This window comes from Mirounga leonina, unplaced genomic scaffold, assembly GCF_011800145.1.
Source record: "Mirounga leonina isolate KUSES-001 unplaced genomic scaffold, KU_Mleo_1.0 Mir_151, whole genome shotgun sequence".
NCBI lineage: Eukaryota > Metazoa > Chordata > Mammalia > Carnivora > Phocidae > Mirounga > Mirounga leonina.
The window spans coordinates 10,366,884-10,389,532 of NW_023270377.1; the positions used below are offsets into that span (position 1 = coordinate 10,366,884).

Genomic DNA, 22,649 nt, shown 5'->3' on the forward strand with positions numbered 1-22,649 from the left:
CTGTTATCTCTAGGAGACAGTAGGATACCACATAACAAAGCTGGACTTGGAATCCAAAGATCTGAGTTAGATTCCACATTTCTCTTTGACTGTGTGATCTTAGGCCAGTGACCTAACTTCTCTGACTTGGATGTCTTGGAGTTGGTGTGATGTTTATATGCAAAAAGGTTTGGTAAGTTCTTTTTTTTTTTAAGATTTATTTATTTGAAAGCGACAGAGCATGTGTGTGATTGTGGGGGAGGTGCAGAGAATCTTCAAGCAGACTCCCCACTGAGCTCAGGGCCCAACGCAGGGCTCGACCTCTTGACCCATGACATAAGATCATAACCTGAGCCAAAACCAAGAGTCGGATGCTTAACCAACTGAGCCACCCAGGCAGTCCTGCTTTGTGTAAGTTCTTAGCACACACAGCTGGTGCTCAGTACATATTAGTTGATTCCAAATAAACAATCTTTACACAGGGCAAATTTTATTTAAATAGAATTTAAAAACTAATCCAAGGTAGCATGCACTGTCCCCTCATTATATTGAATCTCTGTTAGATTTTCTTCTGCTTTGAAAGCATTATACACGATGTCACATTTCCACAGTAGCTAGACATTTTTAATCTTTCCTGCACTTCATGGGACTGAAGATTTGCTCTTTAGGATAGAGTGGAATCAAGTCTCTGAATAGGATTCATGTGACAAAAGAATTGTTGGGGAAAAATCAACACCCAAATATCCTTCTCTTTTTATGTCATGTTAATTAAATCCCCATTAAACCTGGACCTACCAAAGGCAGCAGAATGAAAAGACTTCAGTTTCCCAGAGGTGGAGTTTGATCTTAATAAGATATCTGATCATCTCTTTGAAGCTTCAAGAGCATTCTTTGCCACAACTAGCCTCCTTTAAACTGAGTTAAATTTGTTGTCAACAGTGGCACAGAAATCTCTGAAGAATTGTCAAAATGGATGTCCCTGGATGTTTCATCTTATTCTGTAAAATACCCTTTCATCTAAGCTCATATCGTCTTGATGGCATGTAATTAACAAAAGCAATGCAATTAATGTGTGCAGGCACAGACATATAAATTGGGAGGCTTTCTCGGGATCTGATCTATACCTCCAAAGACATTTTTATTAGTCAGAATTGTATTGTTCTGGGCCAAAGGCCCCATTAGTACTTCTAGGAAGCACATGATAGAAAATAGCTATAATATTCTGTGCTTCTAGAAGCTGATTCCTTACAGGAAGGAAGGACTTTAAAAAAATATAAATACATAAATAAAACTAAAAACAAAATCAGCATAATTGGGCATATTCACTTTCTATAGAAGGAAGATACGAGGCTTTTCACCCTGGAGTATGCAGCACTCAACAGCTTTATAAACACTCTCTTCTGATCAGACAACCTGGCAGTGGTCTTCAGACCCAGCTCCTTATACCAGAATGGCCTAGCTAGGTTTTGTCAAATCGCTGGGTGTTCTGTTTTATTGCCATTCTGCAGGAGTCATCAGAGGCATTGAAGAAATAGGGGGATTTTAAAGAAAATAAATGCAGAATTGTCTTACTAAAAGTTATATTTGAAGAAAGCTAATTTAGTAGTTCTAAAAAGAATTCCTTAGAGCAAAGGGAGACTAGAATCTGGGATGCCAGGAGGGGCACACTTGATGCGGGTAGGGGAGCGGGGAGAGGAGAGGCCAAACCTGCATCCAGGCAGTGGGAGCAGACACATGTGTGGAAGTCAAGATCAGGACTCCCTGGCAGTGAGAGTTAAACCGAACCATGAGCTCTGTCTGTTTAAGCCAGAACATCCGTGAGTGGTGGTGCCACTGAGATCACTGGGAAGACAAGCTAGGAGACTAAATAGGAAAAGAAGCATTCAGATTCAGATTCAGCCAGTTGCATCTACAGAGCCCAGCCACAAAATTCCCTGACCACCTAAGAAACCTTCTTTATGCCCCGGCCACATTGACATCCGGGAGGCCACAGTTGAACTGAGACCAGAACGCAGCTAATGAGGGCTCTGGTGGGACAGATTTCCTCTGCCTTCAGCAGATCCACACTGAGATGGAGAGGTGGGGCTTCATGTACTACACGCGAGTTCATTCTTCGGAAAATGCCAGTTTGGTAATCCTATGTGGGAGACTTTGCTTAAAACTATCAATTATGGCTTATTTTGCAATTTGAATGTGATTTAGCTTCTTATTCCAAAAGCCAGTGTGTTGGAAAACTATTCCCCTCTCTCTGCCTCCAGCAATTGCTCTACCGTGCTTGAGATTCCAATATGCTAGTCTTCTGTCCTCTACAGCTCAGTTCCTTGAGCATCCTTTTTGCTATGTGTGGAGAACTCCTGGAAGGAGCTTGCAGTGCCTTTTCTTTTCTTTTCTTTTCTTTTTTTTAACCAAAAAGTAGGACTCTGAAAACCCAAAATAGCTTAGAACATTTTGTGGAGTTGAGGGTGATGCTGCACAAAGGGAACTAGGCAAGTGATCTTTTTTTCTGAATTCTTGCAGTTTCCCCAAACCTTTATATTATGTATTAAATATGTCTATGCAAGAATGGAAGGGGTCTAAAATTTTTAAAAATATCTAATAATAGAAAGTTTCCTCCTTTCTATTTTTGGGTGTTTAAAAAAAGACCTGCCATCCCTGCTCCCTACCACTTACGTTAAGGCTTACTCTCTTCCCTTCCAGTCTCCCGAATAAGCAGCCCTCTTGACTTTGGAGTGTGGAGTAAACAATGCATCCCCCACCAGCCCTAAGAGCTTCCACTTTTCCTATATCCTTCCAGGTTTGCTCTTCTGATTGAAATGCCCAATTGTCATTTTGGCCAGTGTCAGAGAAGGAAAGAAGGATACGGCCCGGATAAATTTGAACAGCCCTCAGAGGAGGCCCTTTGGGGGCCTCATCCCTGAGAATAAGTCCCCTCATTTCTGTGTCCATGTTTCCAAAATTAGACCCACCCTGAAAGACCCATGTGAGGGCTCATACTCTCCAGGATGGACAGCATCCAAGAAGCAGGTGTCTAGACACCCTTAGCAAGTTATGTGTCCATCTGTTTACATCTTAGAAGGTAGATGCTTCCAGTAGCTTCTTCCAAACAAGAGAAGAGTCAAGAAATGAGAATTGCCACTTTCTTATAATTGCCAAAGGCCAAAGGCATGCATCAATCCCCAAATAACACATGGCCATTAAATCCACTGTCCCTTTGACCAGTGGTAAATTTCACACTACCTAAGCTTCAGAAGCCTATACAAAATAATCCAAAATCAATGGTAAGCCTTGATGCATATCATATATTTTCTGACATGTGTGTTTTTCTTATATTTTGCTTCTCCTAGCATAAACATTTGCTTCTCCTAACATTCCCCTTACTGATCATATCAACATTACAGCATTATAGTGCTTCCAAATAGCAATTAAATAGCAATCAGCTGTCCTCTATTTATATGTCTAATTTTATTCTGTTTAAAACATTGCTGACCATTCATAAATTATACTATATTTGCATTTCCTGAGCCTATCTGTTTCTGTAACTCTTGCATTTTACACTTGAGACTCAAACTCGGTTATCACTTTCATGCAGAAAAAGCTCTGATCAACTTTCAAAGCATTCTTCAGCCACCTGACATCTGTGTGATGTGGCAGAAGTAAACAAGTATGGCTTGATATTTCTGAATTGTCCTCTATGCTCTTATAGCATTCTGTGACTCCACTGAAATACAATGTGGTTTCCAGGAAACAAGTAACTGTGTAGCCCAAGAAACGCTGTGAGATATCTGAAACTGTCACTGAGGCTCTGTCTAGTTCATTTCTTGCCACATTAGGACATGCTCTGGCCCAGGTCAACACACAGAGTCTCTAAATTACATACACCAGGACAATAATTTCAAAGAAGAGATCACTTTTGTTCATGAAAAATCTCCATTTTAGACTCGGATAGGTGCATCCATATGTGACATTTGTCAGAGATAGATACTCCATAAATTAGTATGTCCCATGTTTATCAGAGGCAAGTTTAGTTAGACCAGGTACCTATTGCTAAAAGCATTCCACAGGTAAGGACTCTCCTGCTATAAAAATACAGTTTATCTAGAGGTATGTTTATGATGAGGTATGACAATGTTGCCTTCTTTCTTATCTGGGGGTACTGCCTCCCACCCCTGCACAGTAAAGACAGAGAATGAGGTGCAGATCCTGTGCTTACCATTTCCTTTTCAACCTTCCTCTGATCTGGTGTTTTCTAGGCACTTCCCTCCTCAATAATGGATAATTGTTTTGTTCCAGGGCCTGAAAAACTCCCTTATTTTCCAATACTTTAAAAATAATTGTTGACCAAGAAGAAGAGGCTGTTGAGCAACCAAAAGCATGTATTTGGGGTCTTAGACGCAGAGTGGACTGAAGTTGAAAGTGTGCTCTGAATTGCATGTGGGGAGTACAGGCTTATAAAGGCAAAAACCACTAGGTTACATAACTTATTTTGAAGGAATTATGATTGGTGCTGACAAACTTAAACTGACTGACTAATACAGGATTGGCCATTTAGCCAATAGATGTTTCACTATTTCAGTCCAAAGTAGAAGGATGTATTTCAGGAGGTGGTCCAGTCACAACTGACGAAAGTCAAAAGTTCATGGTGTTCACAGAATTGAAACAGGGGATGTGCATAGGCCCTACTTCTTCCATGCCCTCCTCACCCTATTTTGAAATGATGCTCTTAGCAATGCTTAGTTCACTTTGGAATCTCCTTTCACATAATCAATTACAAGATTTCCAAATTGTAGTAGGGGTCAGTATTAAGAGGCAAGAATGCTTCACATCCACCCAGCAGATAATTATATTACAGACTATGTCCTAGGAATAATCAAACATGCTTTGGATAACAGTTTCTCCTTTTTGTCAAAGGACACTAAACAGACAGCAACTCAGGCAGCCAGCCACTAGAATCATCATTAAAAGGAAAATGTTATCTTAACATTTAATTAAACCTTCAGAGAAAGAAGACTGAACCACTGAGTTTTCTATGCTAGTTTTTTTTTTTTTTTTCTTTCACACAATTTGATTTCCAGTTTGTATACCATCTCTTCTCAGGATTTTGGTGTGTTTGATTTCATTTTTATTTTTTTTTAAGATTTTATTTATTCATTTGACAGAGAGAGAGACAGCGAGAGAGGGAACACAAGCAGGGGGAGTGGGAGAGGGAGAAGCAGGCTCTCCGCTGAACAGGGAGCCCGATGCAGGGCTCAATCCCAGGACCCTGGGATCATGACCTGAGCCAAAGGCAGACGCTTAACAACTGAGCCACCCAGGTGCCCCTTGGTGTGTTTTAAATAAGCATTATAGTTTCCCCATGAAGGAATGCAAAGTTAATTATTTTCCAAGGTGGAAACAAGATTTCAGAATTCTCAGAAAGTTTGCTGAAGCATAGATTAAATCAACATGAAATTACATGTGTAAAATTATACAGTCTTCTGACCTCGTGTGTGGGGGGGCGCTTTAAGCTATTATAAAAATTTAAGTTAGGGGCACCTGAGTGGCTCAGATGGTTAAACGTCTGCCCTCTGCTCAGGTCATGATCCCAGGGTCCTAGGATCGAGTCCCATATCAGGCTCCCTGGGGAAAAAAAAAAAAAAAATTAAGTTAGCAGTTAAACGCTATTTAAGCCAGTGACAAAACATTCCAAAATTATAATGAAATACTTTCTCATCACTTCTCCTCTGCTTACTCTGCATAACCAAGATGGTGTCTCTTCTGTTCTTCTAGTACAACCAGCACACTCCTGCTTTGAACCTTTGTTTTTGCTGATGTTCTCTGCCTGGGCTGTTTTTCCCCCAAAAGGCTGTGTGGCTGGTGCCTCATTTCATTCTGCTCTCTGCTTAGCGTCACCCTCTCAGAGGCCTGCCAGAAAATACTTGTGACATAAGCATCCCTTACTTCATGATCCCTTTTTCTGGTTTTGTCTTCAAAGTGCTTTTCATTCCCTCCCTCAATTTCTCTCTCTTTCTATAAAATTTATTTGATTATGGTCTGCCCTCCCCCAACAGCATGAGAACAAGACTGTGTCTGTTTTGTCCTTATTCTTGTTTTGTTCACCCCTGATTGCCCGGATAATTAAGCAGAACCTAGTAGAACCAGCAGATGCACCCCCTCCTCCATGTTTTTTGTAGCATTATTTACAACAACCAAGATATGGAAACAACTGAAGTGTGCATCAGTGGATGAATGGGTAAAGAAGATGTGGTATATATACACAATGGAATACTCCTCACCTATAAGAAAGAATGAAATCTTGCCATTCACAACCATGACTGGACCTCGACAATATCATGCTAAGTGAATAAATCAGACAGAAAGAGACAAATACTAATATAATGTTGCATCTCAGATAATTGTACTATACACTTCATATAAATAGCAAACAGAGAGAGATATAAATGTTGAATATCTATGCTTATACTTCAGGAGAGTTTAACAAATATAATATCTTACTATGACATCACTTCTTGGACTCTCAAAGTCTATTCCTCTTAATTGGCTTTCCCATTGAATAAAAGCATTTTGTGAAAAAAATATATACTTAAATAAGAAAACAACAAAACAAGACTTAAAAACCCTCAAAACTAATATGTACTCAACAAGTAGTTGTGGAATGAATGAGTGAATGAATGAAAAGTTACTGTGGATGGCATTATCCTTCTCTTAGAGATGGCATTCAAAGTTAGCATCAAATATAGTCTAGGGGCACCTAGGTGGCTTAGTTGGCTAAGCGTCTGCCTTCTGCTCAGGTCATGATCTCAGGGCCCTGGGATCCAGCCCTGCTTCAGACTCCCTGCTCATCAGGGAATCTGCTTCTCCCTCCCCCTCTTCTCCTCCCCCTGCTCGCTCTCTCTCTTTCTCTCAAATCAATAAATTAAATATTTTAAAAAAATTTAAAAATATACTGTCTAATTTATGCATTATGGTTTTATGAAAAGGGTTTGGACCAAGATAGAATCCAAATTAAGATTTTAATTTTAGAAGAATCTTAAAAAGGAAAAAAAAAGTCATATCTTTACAGATTAAAAGGAAAATAAGCCAGGATGGAATACCACTATGAACCTGATAGAATGTCTAAAATGAATTGAAAGCAAAAGCTGACAACATCAGGTACTGATGAGGATGTGGAGCAGTTTGGGCTCTCATACCTTGCCTGTGGGAATGGAAAGTGATAAATCCACGTTAGAAGCCAGTTTATCAGTTTCTTTTTTTATTCTTTATTTAAATTCAATTTAGTTAACATATACTGTATTATTAGTTTCAGGGGTAGAATTTAGTGATTCATCAGTTGCATATAACACCCAGTACTCATTACTTCAAGTGCCCTCCTTAATGACCATCAAGCAATTACCCCTTCCTCCCACCTCCCCTCCAGCAACCCTCAGTTTGTTTCCTAAAGTTCGACGTCTCTTATGGTTTGCCTCCCTCTATGTTTTCATCTTATTTTATTTTCCTTCCTTTACCCTGTGTTTATCTGTTTTCCTTCTTAAATTCCACACACGAGTGCAATCATATAGTATTTGTCTTTCTCTGACTGACTTATAAAGTTACCATACTACCTATTAACTTCATTCTTGGGTACTTACCCAGGCAAAGCAAAACCTGAATTTCTGACAAAAACCTGTAGGCATATGTTTATAGCAGCTTTATTCATATTTAACCAAAAACTAGAAACAACTCAAATGTTCTTCACCTGGAAAATGGGTTTTGTAAAAAATCGGTACACATCCATACAATGGAACACCACTCAACAATAAAAGAAGAAAAAAGTACTAAACACACAACAATGTAGATGAATGTCGAACACATTATGCCAAGTGAAAGAAACAGGTCACAAAAGGCTACATGCTAAGTGATTCCACATACATGACATTCTAGACAAGACAACATTTTAGGGATAGAAATCAAATCAGTGGCTGCCAGGGGCTGGGACTTAAGAGGCATTTGACTAGAAGGAGCAGGAGGGAATATTTTGGGGGGGTTGGAGCTGAAAAGTTGTTCTACATTTTGACTAGGATGGTGGTGACACAATTATGTGTGTTTTTTAAAACTCACAGAACTTTACACACAAAAAAGGGGGTGAATTGTATAGGATCACGATATCTCCATGAAGAAAGAGTTACCTGCAGTAGAGATGCCATTAATTATACTGCAGAGCAGAGAGGTAACAGCATCTATGAGTAGCTGCCTTCATCCTAATCAGCTATTTGCCATCTCTCCCACGTACTATGCAAATCTGATTGACCTGCTCACACTATAGCCTTCTTCTGTAAGAAACATTTAATTAAGTTTCTTAGAGTCTAGAACACCAGTGGGGCCTGGAGATTCTTCTCGGAATGATGCCCATGGTTCTTCCAATGGGCTTCTCTTACTCCCTTTATTTTATAGCTCTTGCTTTTTCTTTCTTCCGTGAAAATTGTGTGTCATATTTGTTAGAAAGATTTCTTTGGACAGTGGTTTCCAAACCTTTTTTGTATTATGACTCATTTTAAAAATAATATTTGTTTGAAACTCTTGAGGAAGCAGATGACTAGGGGTCCATGCCCTGAAATGGCCACGCCAGGCCCTGTTCGCATTGATGTCTTAAAATTCCAGCACGCTTAACTTCTCTGAGTCTACTTGTTTGGAGGGGCAGGTAAATCTCGGCTTTTGAAGAAAAATGAATCCTTTTTTCTGATGGCATTATTCAGTTAATTTTAAGCAACGTTCCATCATTAATCACAATGCATACATTAAGCAAATACAGCATTTTGTGTGTGAAAATTTCCTCTCTTAAAAGCTTTGGGACTGCTTTACATCTTTACACTTAAAATTATCAGAAAATGAAATTTTATTATGTTTTGGTAGTAGAGCACTACAATAATGCAGATCCTGCTCTAGTTTAAAATTGTTACCTTTGCATAAAATCCTTGAGAGAAATAAAAGCCTTGCAGAAATATAAAATATCATTGTGTGCCTAGATTTAACTCTTAAATTTTCTTCATATTGAATAAATCACTCACAGGTTTTCTTTCTTAAACGCAATCATTGGAAAAAAAAATTACAAATCTACATTACACAAAGTGCAAAATGTTTTGGTGCCAAACAACAAACAGTTGCTTAGTACCAACTATATGTCAAGAGATAAGTGTGGAAGATAAATTGAGTAAGATACTCATGCACCCATATCATAATAGGAAGGAAAAGACACACATGCACATTTTAAAATTCTGAGGTAGAAGTATTGTTTTCATTATAGAGATTTCACCAGAAGAGAAACACTTGCTATGGGGAGCAGAGCCTTGATTCAATTAGTTCTTGATGGTTGGGGAAGAACATTGATGGAGAAAATTCAGGAAGCAGATGAAAAGATATGAGGAAAACCACGTGCATCATAAAGACTGTGCTCTTTAGTAAACTGGTGGACTATAGCAGAGGGTATGTGCAGGGAAATAATTGGAGACAAAGCTTGGAAAACAGCTATATTGGGCATAGGACAATATCTTCATCATTGGAGCTTGGTAAATGTCCAAGAAATGATTAACAGGTGGGAGTTGAATTAGGATCTGTCTTGAATGTTAGGCCATAAAATTTTGGGCTCACTGACAGCAAATATGTCCCTTCTTTCCTATTATCCATTGCTTAGCCTGGTGGCTAATAGGACTAGCTGGTAAAATGCTAATATATACTGGCTCAATTAATCAATCAAGGTGAAGGTCTTGGAATAGAATTACATAAAATCAGTAATTTACAGATGTAAACCTTTTTGTGAACACATAAAATAACCGGATGCTGTGTGCATTTATTATTTCTAATGTCTATTAAAAATCCCTCATTCTGAGTGGCAATATCAACCTCCTTTCGTAGATGGGAAAACTGAGTCTCAAAGAGGCTAAGTGACTTGCCTTCAGCTGCTTAGTTAATTAGTGGAAAAATTGGAATTTGCAGCCAGGTTTGTCATGAAAGCTTACATACTTATCCTTTACTCTGGTTTCAGTGAGCTAGGTGGATTTGGGAAGTAAAGGATGAGGGAGTAAGGGAGATAGAAGAGGCAGACGGTTACAACATGAACTGTTAGGGCTCCAGCCTCCCTAACTGTCCTTCCCAAATATCAGCCCCATCCCCTTTACACTCTGTCAATGTGTCATATTGAATTTCTTCATAATACCCACCACAATTTGTAACTAAATGTGCATTTCAGTGCTCCTTTATTTACTATTTGGATCCCATGCTACATTTTAAGTTCCATAAATATGGAGATCAACTCTGTATTATTCACTATCGTATCCCCCAGAAACTAGATTAGTCCCTGGTATGCAGTCTCATGGGGAGAGAATTAAAAATAAATAAATAAATAAATAAATAAATAATAAATAAATAAATAAATAAATAATAAACTTTGGAGAGCAGAATATAAGACAAGAAACAGACAAATCAGTATTCCAGATGGCACAGCTGTTCCAAGCCTGGGTGGCTAGGAGAATTGTTCTGCCTTCAACTGTAAACAGGGGAGTTAGGGAGTCAGGTTTCTTTTAGAGACTGGAATTGGGGAAGGAGGTGGTTTGAGTTTAGAAACCAAGATTTCATGGTGACAGTGGGAGACCTAAGCGTAATAACTAGCGGTTAGAAAAGTGAAAAGCCAAGTTCTAGAGAAAGGTCAAAGCTGAAGCTGTGGACCATTGAGTCCTCCCTCCAGATGGTAACTAATGACCAGGAGTCAGTGAGCTCTCTGAGGAAAAGAGCGGCACCCTGAGGACAGAACTAGAGGGAATATTCCCAGTTAGGGCATCAGAGGACAAAAAGCCATTTAGAAAGAGAGACCTGTCCTCCCCACTGCCTCCCCCAATACTCCCAGACCACGCAGAAGTATCTTGCAAGCTCTGGTCAAGTGCAGTCTCCCGCCAGCCCTGCCACAGGTGGAAGCACCCACTCCTCCTGGGTGATATCTGTCCTGGGCTGCTGCCACTGATCAAAGCACCTGTGTTCTTTATCAGTCCTGTGAATGTTTGTTCTCCCCTATTATAGTTTAATTTCCAAAAGGGCAGTGATCATTTTTGTTCATCTTAATATTCCACGTGTCAAACATCTAAAGATTTCAACAAACCTTCGTTGACCAAATATTGACTAAAAGAGATTAGAGAAGTAGGAGGAAAAAAAGTGGTACATCATAAATTATGAATAATAAAACATTGTCAACTGTGGCGCAAAGATCAAGAAAATGTTCCGTTGGAAAACATTGTCTAAACTGTACTGCATTCTCGTGACAATAGTTATCCTATATCACTTGCCTACTCTGTGAAGAGATTAGTCCTTTACAAACATTTTTTTCCAGAGTCTATTTTTTTATTTATTTATTTATTTATTTATTTATTTATTTATTTATTTATTTATTTATTTTTATTTAAATTCAAATAGCCAACATATAGTACACCATTAGTTTCAGATGTAGAGTTCGGTAATTCATCAGTTGCACACAACACCCGGTGCTCATCACATCACGTGCCCTCCTTAATGCCCATCACCCAGTTACCCCATCACTCCACCCACCTCCCCTCCAGCAACCTTCAGTTTCTTCCCCATAGTTTTTCATAGCTCTTATTTGAAACTTGGAACAACTTTCAGAAGGGGCTTCATTTGTCCTCATGTAATAGATGCAGAAATTAAGTCCGACTTGCCCAAGTTTACTCAGTAAGTGATAAGGTGGCATAGAATTCCAGTTCTACCTCTAAACCTTTGTGACTAACCAACCATAAGTTACTGTCTTTTCCAACCTAGGTTACTTTTTGAAAAAAGATTTAAGGCATTGCTTAGATGTGTCCAGGTTACTAAGAGTTTATTTCTCCCTCCCCATTCCATGTCAAAAGTAAATTTGTGTAACTTGGATCTCTATAAAAAAGAGGAATCACTGTAAGATAGAGCAGATAGATCTTTCTTCATTGTTTAGAACACTCATGCATTTTCAAGAGAAAATGTGTCATTATTACTTCAAGTTTGTGAACACACAACACATTCATTGTTAGCTCTTCATCTGAAATAAGTAAACCTGAAACTAAAAATAGCAGATAAATAAATGAGCCATTGAGAACCTGGTGAGTTTTTCTCTTCTCCCCCTCAGAAAGTGACTCTCTCAGCAGGGAGATCATATTAATAAGGCTTCAAAATCATTAGATTTTCAAGTATGTATTCTTCCTTCTAGCATTCCTGTGTCTGATGGTTTGTCTAAACCATTAGACCAAAAGCTCTTCAAAGGTTAAAATTGCCTAACATATGATGCTAAATGGTTTATTGAAGGCTGAATTTTTATTCTCTTTGCTTATTTGGCTCTTCATATATCTGGGAGAAGAGGAGGCAGGGCGAGGGCAAGCAGAAGGATGAGGGGGAGAGTTACATGCTGCTCAGTGTAGAAGTTACATGCCTTCAGATCACATGAATTAATTGTTTACAAAACAGGCTGGAAGCTAGTGAGTGATTTAACCAAACAGACAGTAGGCTCAGGACTGGAACTCAAACCTCCTTACCACCCAGACCAGGGTCCTGAGAGAAAGACATGAATAAATGCATAGACTGGGATGCCTTAGAACACAAGGACAAGAAATTATGTAATTTTACCAACTTACAATGGAGCACCGGCTAATGAGGGCTTTGGAATTGGAGAGCCCGGCTCAAATCCTACTTCTCCACTAACTAGGCAAATTAGTGACCCCTCTAAGCCCAGGAAAAAGAGAATAATCATTGTTATGATAGCTAATGTTTATTGAAAACTTGCTATAGGTTCTCTTGTTTTAAGCACATTACATATATGGGCCTTAAATTCTACCTTGTATGTCTAGAGGTTTAATTCAGATAATATATCTTAAGGCCTTAGCCCAGAACATTCTCAATAAATGTAGTATTATTTAGTCAAGAATATAGGTATTATATCTCTATTAATGAAATGTATGGGGCAACCTTAATTATTAACATAATCAAGTGAACTATTTCTTTAATTATGATGAATAAAATTCAAATTTTAAAGTTACATAGTGAGTGAATACTCTCATCAAAGCTCTCTTCAAAATATTTCTTCTAAAGCACTGAAAGAGTTAGGTTTCATTTTAAATTCCACTTCTTTTTTCTGCCATTTCTATTTCCTCTGAAGCAAAGACGTACCATAGAGAAGACACTCAGTATCCCAGGGGTATGGACTAGCCAAACAGGCAGTCTTTCTAGCATTTTCCACCGAGTAAGCAGATCCAAAAAGCTGTTGACTTTCCTCACTGCTAGGATAGGACAGAACAAGTTCTTTGCATATTTTCAGTTATTATTTACTTTAAAAATAGGTACAAAAATACCCTTAAAGTAGAAGACTTGACAGATTCATTGTTCTGCCCTCATTTCTCTGTTGAAGACTTCTTCAAAATGCAGGAGAAATCCGGCAAGTTAGCCAGCTGTTGTCTCCATCGGCCTCGTCATGAGGCAGTGTCTGTCACAACTTTGGGCATTTCACAGTGGGAGGTGACAGGCTGAGGCCTTTGGGTATCTCCATCTCTGCCTCTCAGTGTTTCACCAGAAAAACATGCCAAGCCAGTTACCACTTTCTGAAAGACCCAAGTGACTTGTGTCTGAACTCTGTCCCCTTCCTAAGGCTGACCTTGGACAAAAATAGTTCATATGCTCTGATAAATGACAGTTGCTTCCTTTTGTTGACATATTTTGTTGCAACCATAATTCTATGTGCTTTGAATATATAAAAAGTAGAATACGTCCAGTGGCTACTTTTTGAGGAGTGAGCTTTGAAATAACTAAGAAGTGATTATAGTCGGAGTGTTTATTATACTGCACAGTAAAGTATAGTTAACTAGTATGTTCATTTGATGCCTCCATTTTAAGTCTCTAACATTCTTATGGTTCAGAATGAAGGAAAACTTGTTTCACTCATGGGTGTTCTAAATTTTAAAGATCACAGAAAGGCAAAGAGCAGAGGCATGACAATATGGGTTTCTTTCAGTGTTAACACAAATAGATGTAAAACCATGTTTTTCTTTGAGAAATTCAGTACTGATAATATTTGCCAAGTGGATTAATTTAATTATTATAATTTACATTACAAAATGTTTCTTCTCCTTAAAAGTGTCACTTCAGAATTTCACTCATGGAAAACAGCTCTAAAATGGAGGTCCATAGGGGTGCCTGGGTGACTCAGTTTGTTGGTGTCCGACTCCTGATTTCAGCTCAGGTCATGATCTCAGGATCATGAGATAGAACCCCACATCATGGAGCCCGCTTAAGATTCTCTCTCCCCCTCTACCTCTACCCTTCCTGCTCATGCTCTCTCTCTCTCAACAAAAAAAAAATGGAAGTCCATAAGAAGGCATAGCTATATTAACAAAAATGAGATGTCCATAACTTTTGAGAAACATACCCCAAATTAGAGTCATTTTGCATGGGTTATGGAAGGCAGCATAATTAAATTATTTCACTTAAAGGCCTTGGTAACTTCAAAACCAAATCCAAAGCCAGTTTCTGAGCAACTTGGGAAAGAAACTCAAATCTCTCTGAGCCTCAAGATCTTCACCTTCAAAAGAACAATTTCTGTGAAGATCCTTATCTTTAAAATAACTTCTACCTTGTAGCATTGCAATAAGGATTAAATTAAAAAGTAAAAAAAAAAGATAGAAAAATTTGGCACATTTTTCCAGCACATTCTAAGCATACAAAAAATAGTAGCTGTAACTATTAATACTACAAAATGCAGAACCAAAATCACACCTTAGATTAGAATATTTGCTAAAGACAATTTGTCTTCACAGATCTGAAATGCTTTCAATCCACTAATTTCAAGTGAAAGCATTCAATTTTCTATTTCCCTTTGCAGTTCATTACAAATAGTAATCGTGAAAAGAGGATAACCTGCTATCTGCATGCCACAGTGTATGACACTTGTCATCTCTCTGAGTAGTCAGTGATCCTACTAGGTGAGTATTATTTTCTCCTTCCACAAGTGTGGAAGCTGAAATCAGAATTAAAGTCAGCTGCCCAAATAACCTTGGTAGAATAACCATTAATTACTAAGCTAGGATTTCAACTCAGACCACTCATGTGCATGTTCTTAAACTCTTATTCCATGCTGGAAGTGAAAGTGATTAGCAGTGAGGAGTGGGGTGGACCAAGAGCCTTTTTCTACTTTAAATAAAGTGAGTCTAGATTAATAGTTCTCAATTTTGGAGGGTTGGAATTGAAATTCCCTTACACTCTAAAAAAAGTATTGGGGACCTCACAAAGCTTTTGTTTATAGGGGTTATACTTTCTGACATTTTTCAAATTATCAATTAAAGCTAAGAAAGGTTTTTTATTATTTATTTATTTTAAAATAATAATTTTTATTTTAAAAATACTTTGAAAACAGTAATAAACACATTACATGTTAATATGCATATTTTTAAGTTTTATTTAAATTCCAGTTAATTGACATACAATGTAATATTAGTTTCAGGTGTACAATATAGTGATCGAACACTTCTGTTCAACACCTGATGTTCATCATGACAGGTGCACTCCTTCATCCCCATCACCTATTTTACCCATCCCCCCACCCCCACCCCTCTGATACTCATCACTTTGTTCTCTATAATTAAGTCTATTTCTCGATTTGTCTCTCTCTTTTTCCCCCTTTACTCATTTGTTTTGTTTCTTAAATTCCACATGAGTGAAATCATATGGTATTTGTCTTTCTCTGACTCACTTATTTCGCTTAGCATTATACTCTCTAGATCTATCCATGTCGTTGCAAATGGCAAGATGTCATTCTTTTTTAGGGCTAATATTCTGTTGTATGTATACCACATCTTCTTTATTTAAAAAATGGCTAAAATGAACAACACAGGAATTAATATGCATGTTTTTTATGTAAAATAAAAATAGTTTTTTAAAAAAAAACTCTTTTAGTGAGAAGAGGAGTGACTTCATTTTACAGTTTTAGCAAATCTCCTTAATGTCCCACTTGACATTGGGCAACCAGACTCTGCTGTTGGCTTCTGTATGAGGCCAAGTTGTGCCCTGACATCTGGCGTGGGTCCTGGAGAACTCCGCAGGAAACTTAAGAGACCATGACAGTGAAATGGACAAATAAAGTCTTCCTGTTATTATAAAAGTAGTTTGACAGCTGGCATCCCTGGAAGACCTCGGGGACCCCTGGGGGCCCAGCCTGTGCTTTGAGAACCACAGTTTAGGTAAAATCTGCAAGAGAATCGAGAAGCTCTGTCACCAACTTTAGTCCACGATCATAGTCCAAGTTCATCATTCAATTACCTGCTTGTCCACTATGTGGCTCTTTGTACTATTCTAGAAAAGGATGATAGAAATCTGTCATCTCTAGTAATAACAAAACTGAGTGGGAAAAGATTTAAAAGCAGTAATATTTCTCAGCAAAAACAAAAAGTATTATGGAAAGATGTGTCATAATTATATTTGGTTAACTCACACTGAGACAAAAATTCATGTGTTTTTATCTTTACAGCATAAGACAATCCTTTGTTATACAGATGAAATGTAATTGAAGTGTCATTCTATTTTGTGGCAATAACCAAACTGATTAAATCTGTTCTATTGCTTAAGTGAAGGTAGTGAGTCAAATATTAGCAGATGTGTACCCTAATAAAGTAGAGGACCCCAGGAGAGCATTGGAAATCTCACATAAGATGGGAAAAATCTTATACACTGTTTGGGTAATGTTAAAACACATTAGAATTTGAATTGTTTGGTTATTCATGAGATTGCATCTTCAAAATACCTTGTCTCAGAAATATAATTTTTCTTCCTTGCTTTAAAATCCAAGCCCAGAAACCAGCCATTTGTTAATCATAATTGGGTTTTTTTTTTGATTCATGTATTCAAATTTGTTTTGCTTTACTGTACTGTTTTGACATGGAAAATGATTGTCATGATGCACTTTACTTATTCTTAATAATTTTTAAACTTAACATAGTACCTTAGGTATTCTGTAAGAATTGAACCCTATTTCACAGACATGTTGGCAAAGCTAAAGCTGAAGGAATATCATTTCAGTAGCAATATTGCACCAAAAGGAAAAACACTTTTTTTTAAGATTGAAAATATTCATAGAGTGCACTAGCACTAAAATGAACTTTGATCCTCATTATCAATTGAACCATCCCCCAAAATAATCATTTGAAGTTTCCACACATTGGACATCATTGAAGTTTCCAGATGTTGGATTTGATGACAGAAGAAACATCAGTATTAACATCAATGTATTCCTCTAAAACCAGCTCCTGGTTGAATATTTTACACATTCTAGAGGTGCTATTATCATGCAAGTTTTTTTCCAGTATCCAGATGCTCTGAGGTGAAGAAAACATCTAAGGTTCTTCAGAAAAGAGCTGCTTGTTGAAATAGAAAGCCTGGCCGTGTAACACTAAGAAGGTTTTCTCCATTCCCTCCAGGTTCTTTGCAGCAACAGCCTGCTCGAGTCTACAGACTACTGGCTACAGAATCAAAGGACGCCTTGCCAGATTGGTTTTGTGGAAGACAAGTCTGAAAACTGTGCTACCGTAAGTAAACACAACTCTCAGGGTCTACTTTGAGAAAGCAGGGAGTCCGGCACGTGTGCTCATGCTAAAGATGGAAGTTTCATAATTCATTAAATACAAGCTTAGGAAAGTATTGTTTCAGAAAATGCATAACTGGTTTGCACAGACCGTTAACAAAATAGCATGCTGAGCTCATGTTTCTACTCTCATTTTGCTCATTTCAGTGGGTAAATTAACCTGATCAATTCTCTGAAAAGGAAAAATGATGTTTATATTTTCAAAACTGACTGAGAAAACGATTCAGATATAGAACTGTGTGATGAGAAATAAGAGACCATTCAAGAGCCCTCTTGGATTCTTTTCAATATATTTTATAACTGCTGCTAGTGGGTTATTTTCCAACACGAAAATTGTGTAAAAATGTTCTACCATTCTTATAAGTTATAGTCATCATCTGAAAACCTTTAAACCTAAGAAATGTACAGGCATGCATTTTAATATACTGGAGCTAAGCTTTACATACAAAACCTTTTTCAAGGAAGAAATGTTCTTATAAACAAAATTCTTATCGTAATATGTGGGTACATATTGACATGAGAAATCAACAATATGATTTCTTTTTCCTGTTCAAAGATGCTCTTTCCTGTATGTTCTACAAAGCGATATGTTTCATTTTAATTGAAATCACCTCACCCTTATGGGGTCATAATTAGAGAGATTGGGGAAGAGTATTTCCAAAGCGGAGAGAAATGTAATTCTCATGACTAAACTGAGAACTTCAGCTCTGAGCTATTCTTGGAGGTAAGTTGAATGCCAGCATTTCTGTTAAAAGAAAAAAAAAATTAAAACAAAAAAAGAAGGAAGCTGAAAATGGGATGAAGAAGCTTTTTATATAAAATGGGCAGAACTAGAACTGGCAGACAGAGGATGTAAAACATTTCACACCGCAGAGTCTCGTCGCACAGGGAAAGCAGAGTCCATTCAACAGACTTATTTCAATCTCTTTGTTTAGGCAAATGATTTTAATCCCACTACATTTAGGACTTTTAATCCCTTATCCAGATAACTGGTTGCTGTCTAAAAATCTTTGGGGAAAACAAAAAGGATTAGGAGGCAAGTAATTTAATAGTGATACCTCCTGTGCAAATTTACTTCTGAGGTAAGTTAGAAAATGCAGACATTTGTGGATACAGAATTCTAATCACACAGCTGTCCATTGTAAAAGGGAGAAAAATGGAGCGTAAAGGCTTTCCAGCTACATTCTGGAAAAAAATTGTCCTCCAAGCAGCTCCTGTATTAAGAAGTCTCCCACTTGGAGGCGCACCTGGGTGGCTCAGTCTGTTAAGCGTCGGACTCCTGATTTCAGCTCAGTGGTGATCTCAGGGATGTGAGAGGGAGCCCTGAGTTGAGCTCCACACTCAGCTGGGAGTCTGCTTGAGATTCTCTTCCTCTGCCCCTCCCCCCAACTCTCTCTCACAAATAAATAAATAAAACCTTTAAAAACCAAAGGCTCCCATTTGGAGAAAGCATGAAAGTTGGGGCACTAAAAATTGTGTAGTGGAGGGCAAAGAGGTCTTCTTGAAACTTTCTGTTTTTGGAATCTGGATTAGAACTCTGCAATTAGAAATGTTTAATTTATAGCCAGATTCAAGATTACCATTGGATCTCCCTAAGTGAAGAGAACTCTCCTCCCACTCCCCACCAATCCCAATGGATTCAAATTTGGAGTTAAAACCATATGATTTCCTTCCTTAATTCTTGGTCCCTTTATAGTGTCTGATGACATCAGTGAGGTTGAGCTGATTCATCCTGCCTTTACAGTTCTTTCTATTCTTTCCAAAAGGGGAAAAATTCTAAAACTAATAAAAGGCATACTGGAAGATTTTTTTTCCCACGATGTTTATAAAAATTGTCCATGACTCTAAAGCTAAAAGAAATTTCAAAATCTCTATGGCAAAGTTGCCAGCCCCCAATCTCTCCAAAGTATCCTTTAGTCCCATTTTCTTAAAGTGGGAGTCCTTTCTCTCTTTCTGACTTGGCACAGATTTCTAGGGTGAGAAGAGAAAACAGAGTCCAGAGTTAGACATTGCTGGAGGGAAGCAATTCTAGAGGTGAAATAGAGGTGAAATAGAGGTGAGCTATGGAGATCAGGACCAGGACCTCTTAATCAAACAACAATACATAGGGAGTGGCCAAAATGGTCAGGGTTTTGGGGTTTTGTTTGTTTTAAGATTTTACTTATTTATTTGACAGAGAAAGAGAGAGCACAAGCAGGGGGAGCAGCAGGCAGAGGGAGAGAGAGAAGCAGACTCCCCGTTGAGCAGAGAGCCCCATGTGGGGCTTGATCCCAGGACCCTGGGATCATGACCTGAGCTGAAGGCAGCCGCTTCACCAACTGAGCCACCCAGGTGCTCCTGGGTTTTGGGGTTTTTTGGTGTGTTTTTTTTAAGGTTTTATTAATTCATGTACTTAATTGCCTTTCAAAAACAAATTCTCCATAGCAGGATGAAAGTGAAAGGTATAATTTAAGGGAAAAATTATTGTATTTTAAAATAATATCTTTATTCAAGTTTCATTTAAAAATTCAGTTTAATAAAATCATTTTTTCAGTTTGAAAAAAATCTCTTTTCAAATAACCAGAACAGAATCTGAGTAACCTGTTACAATATTGGCTCATATTTTATCACTTTGTACTCTGTTCATAGCTCTTGTGTTAATCGTTGCTTTTTTAACTGATTTCTTCCCTATCAAAATTAGCAGCCAACTTTTTGAGAACCAATTTTGATTGGCTTGGGATCCAATATACTGAATTCCAAGTGTCTGGACTTGTAGTTTTTTAGAACTAAGAACCTCAGCGTACCAACATTTTCTGAATTCGAGATGTCCACTTAAAATTTTTATTGATGGACAAACTCTGACTTGGAAAACCTTCAGGGTGTGGTACTCCTGGGTCAGTATGACTGTTTGTTCTCAAGCATCAAGTGAAGAGTTTTTTTAGTTATTATTTCAATAGAGAACTGCATTCATTTCACAGCTAAAATGAAGAGCCTTAATGAAGAGTAGTTTGAAGTGGTCAGAAATATGATAGGCACACCAAACAGGAACAGCTTGCCAGGAAGTCTGGCTCGAGAAACCCCCTAAAAGTCACCCTTAAAAGTTTTTCACTAGGTATCAAATATAAACAATTTGCTTATGTTTTCCTAAATAACATTCTCTTATCAAACTTCATTTTCTTTCTAATTTGCCATTCTGAAAAAAAAAAAATTAATACACTAACCTTAACCTTCAGGGTCTTTTTTTTTAACCTCATTTTTTTTTTTAAAGATTTTATTTATTTATTTGAGAGAGAGAGAGAAAGAGCGAGCAAGGGGAGGGGTAAAGGGGAAGAGAGAGGGACAAGCCAACCCAGAGCTGAGTGTGGAGCCCAACAATGGACTCCATCTCACAACCCCAAGATCATGACCTGAGCTGAAATTAAGAGTTGGACGCTTAACCAACTGAGCCATCCAGGTGCCCCTAACCTGATTATTTAAAAGAAGGAAGTGTGGAGAATGGTAATGGAATTGGAAGCCAATTTCCAAACCCAACAGCTGAGACATTATCTTAATAGAGGTCCTTAACACAAGGGGTAGGAATTGGACTTTTCAAGTCTCTTGACTTTTTTTTTAAATTAAAAACTGATTTAGTTTCTTTTTAAAGGTATATTTTTTTAAGATTTTATTTATTTATTTGACAGAGAGAGACACAGCGAGAGAGGGAACACAAGCAGGGAGAGTGGGAGAGGGAGAAGCAGGCTTCCTGTTGAGCAGGGAGCCTGATGCGGGGCTCGATCCCAGGACCCTGGGATCATGACCTAAGCCGAAGGCAGACGCTTAACGACTGAGCCACCCAGGCGCTCCTAAATTCTTTAATTTTAGACTTACAGAAAAATTGCAGGAATTTCTAGAATTCCCAGGTTCCCCATATATTTGCTTCTCCTTCCCTTTTGTGTGTGTATATGCATCTATAAGTGTCCATATAGCATTTTTTTTCTAAAACTTTTGAGAATGATTTGCAGACACAATGCCCCTTTATCCCTACATACTTCAGTGTGGAACATAAATATTTAAAACCAGGATTGAACCCAGAGCTGCAGAAACCCTTGTTCAGGCTACTAATTTGGTACCAACTGCACAATAATGTTCTTTAAATATTTATTCAACAATTTTCAAGGAGAAACTAAATGTTGCCCCCATAAAAGTGAAAAACCAAATGCTGGCAGTGGAAGTCAGCCAGACTGAGCAGAACGAAAGCCCCGTATTTAAGTGGACCCAGTCTCAGGAGACAGTACGCTGTCAGGTTGCCCACATGAGAGGGAGCTCTCAGCCCTCAGCCCTGGTAGATTATTCCTGCCAACTTCATCCAGGACTGCTCTTGAACAGAAGTTTTGGTAAGTTACATGTCTTCCATGTTGATTTCCAGGGCTTTGGGTACCCACCCCCCACCATTGATTGGTCCAGAAGAACTTTTTGGAGGCTTGCTTCTGAGTGCCGTGGAGCAGAAGCCCACAAGTGGTCTGTGTGGCCTCACCTTGCCCTGGGCAGTAGCTCCTGAGGCTCCTTGGGAAACCCATGAGTCCCAGGGAAAATTTTTGACTCTCAATGAAAAAAAGTTCCACTAAACTTTGCCAAGCCTCTAGAAGCCAATAAATGAGAAAGAACACTTTGTGATAAAGCATGACACAGAGGGGTGGTAGAGAAAAGAGCCACCCACCAAAGCAACTAGGCGGCTCTAAATCCATGAGGTCACGTGCAAGAAACTGACACCTAGAAACATGATAAATAAAACTGAATAGAGCTTTTGATACAACGTGAGGGCGACACCTACGGTGTGTGGACAAATAGTACAGTAGTAATGTGGGTGTAGACGTTAGACCTAGTCTGAACATTTATCAATGCCATGGATCCTGAAACTAAGAGGGAGTTTTTACAAGTTTATTTTAATTGAAAATTGAGTTCATGTTCTATCGCTTATGTTACAGGTAAAATGCTGCATAATAAAAATTAAGATCCTTGACTTTCTTTATTGGCTGCAGGAATTACAGTGTATATCTAACCATTACTTAAACAAGTGGAATGAGATTAC

At 38.2% G+C, this 22,649-nt stretch overlaps 1 protein-coding gene across 1 annotated transcript in view; it reads left to right on the top strand.

Annotated features, from left to right (window-relative positions):
- The first annotated feature begins 2,050 nt into the window (after window positions 1–2,050).
- The window catches only part of SPHKAP (SPHK1 interactor, AKAP domain containing), a 118,854-nt gene continuing 98,255 nt past the window's right edge, over window positions 2,051–22,649 (top strand). Inside the window, exons 1-2 of the mRNA XM_035008330.1 lie at window positions 2,051–2,110; window positions 17,439–17,546. Of these exons, the coding sequence (XP_034864221.1) occupies window positions 2,051–2,110; window positions 17,439–17,546 (168 nt within the window). The remainder of the gene's footprint in view (window positions 2,111–17,438; window positions 17,547–22,649) is intronic.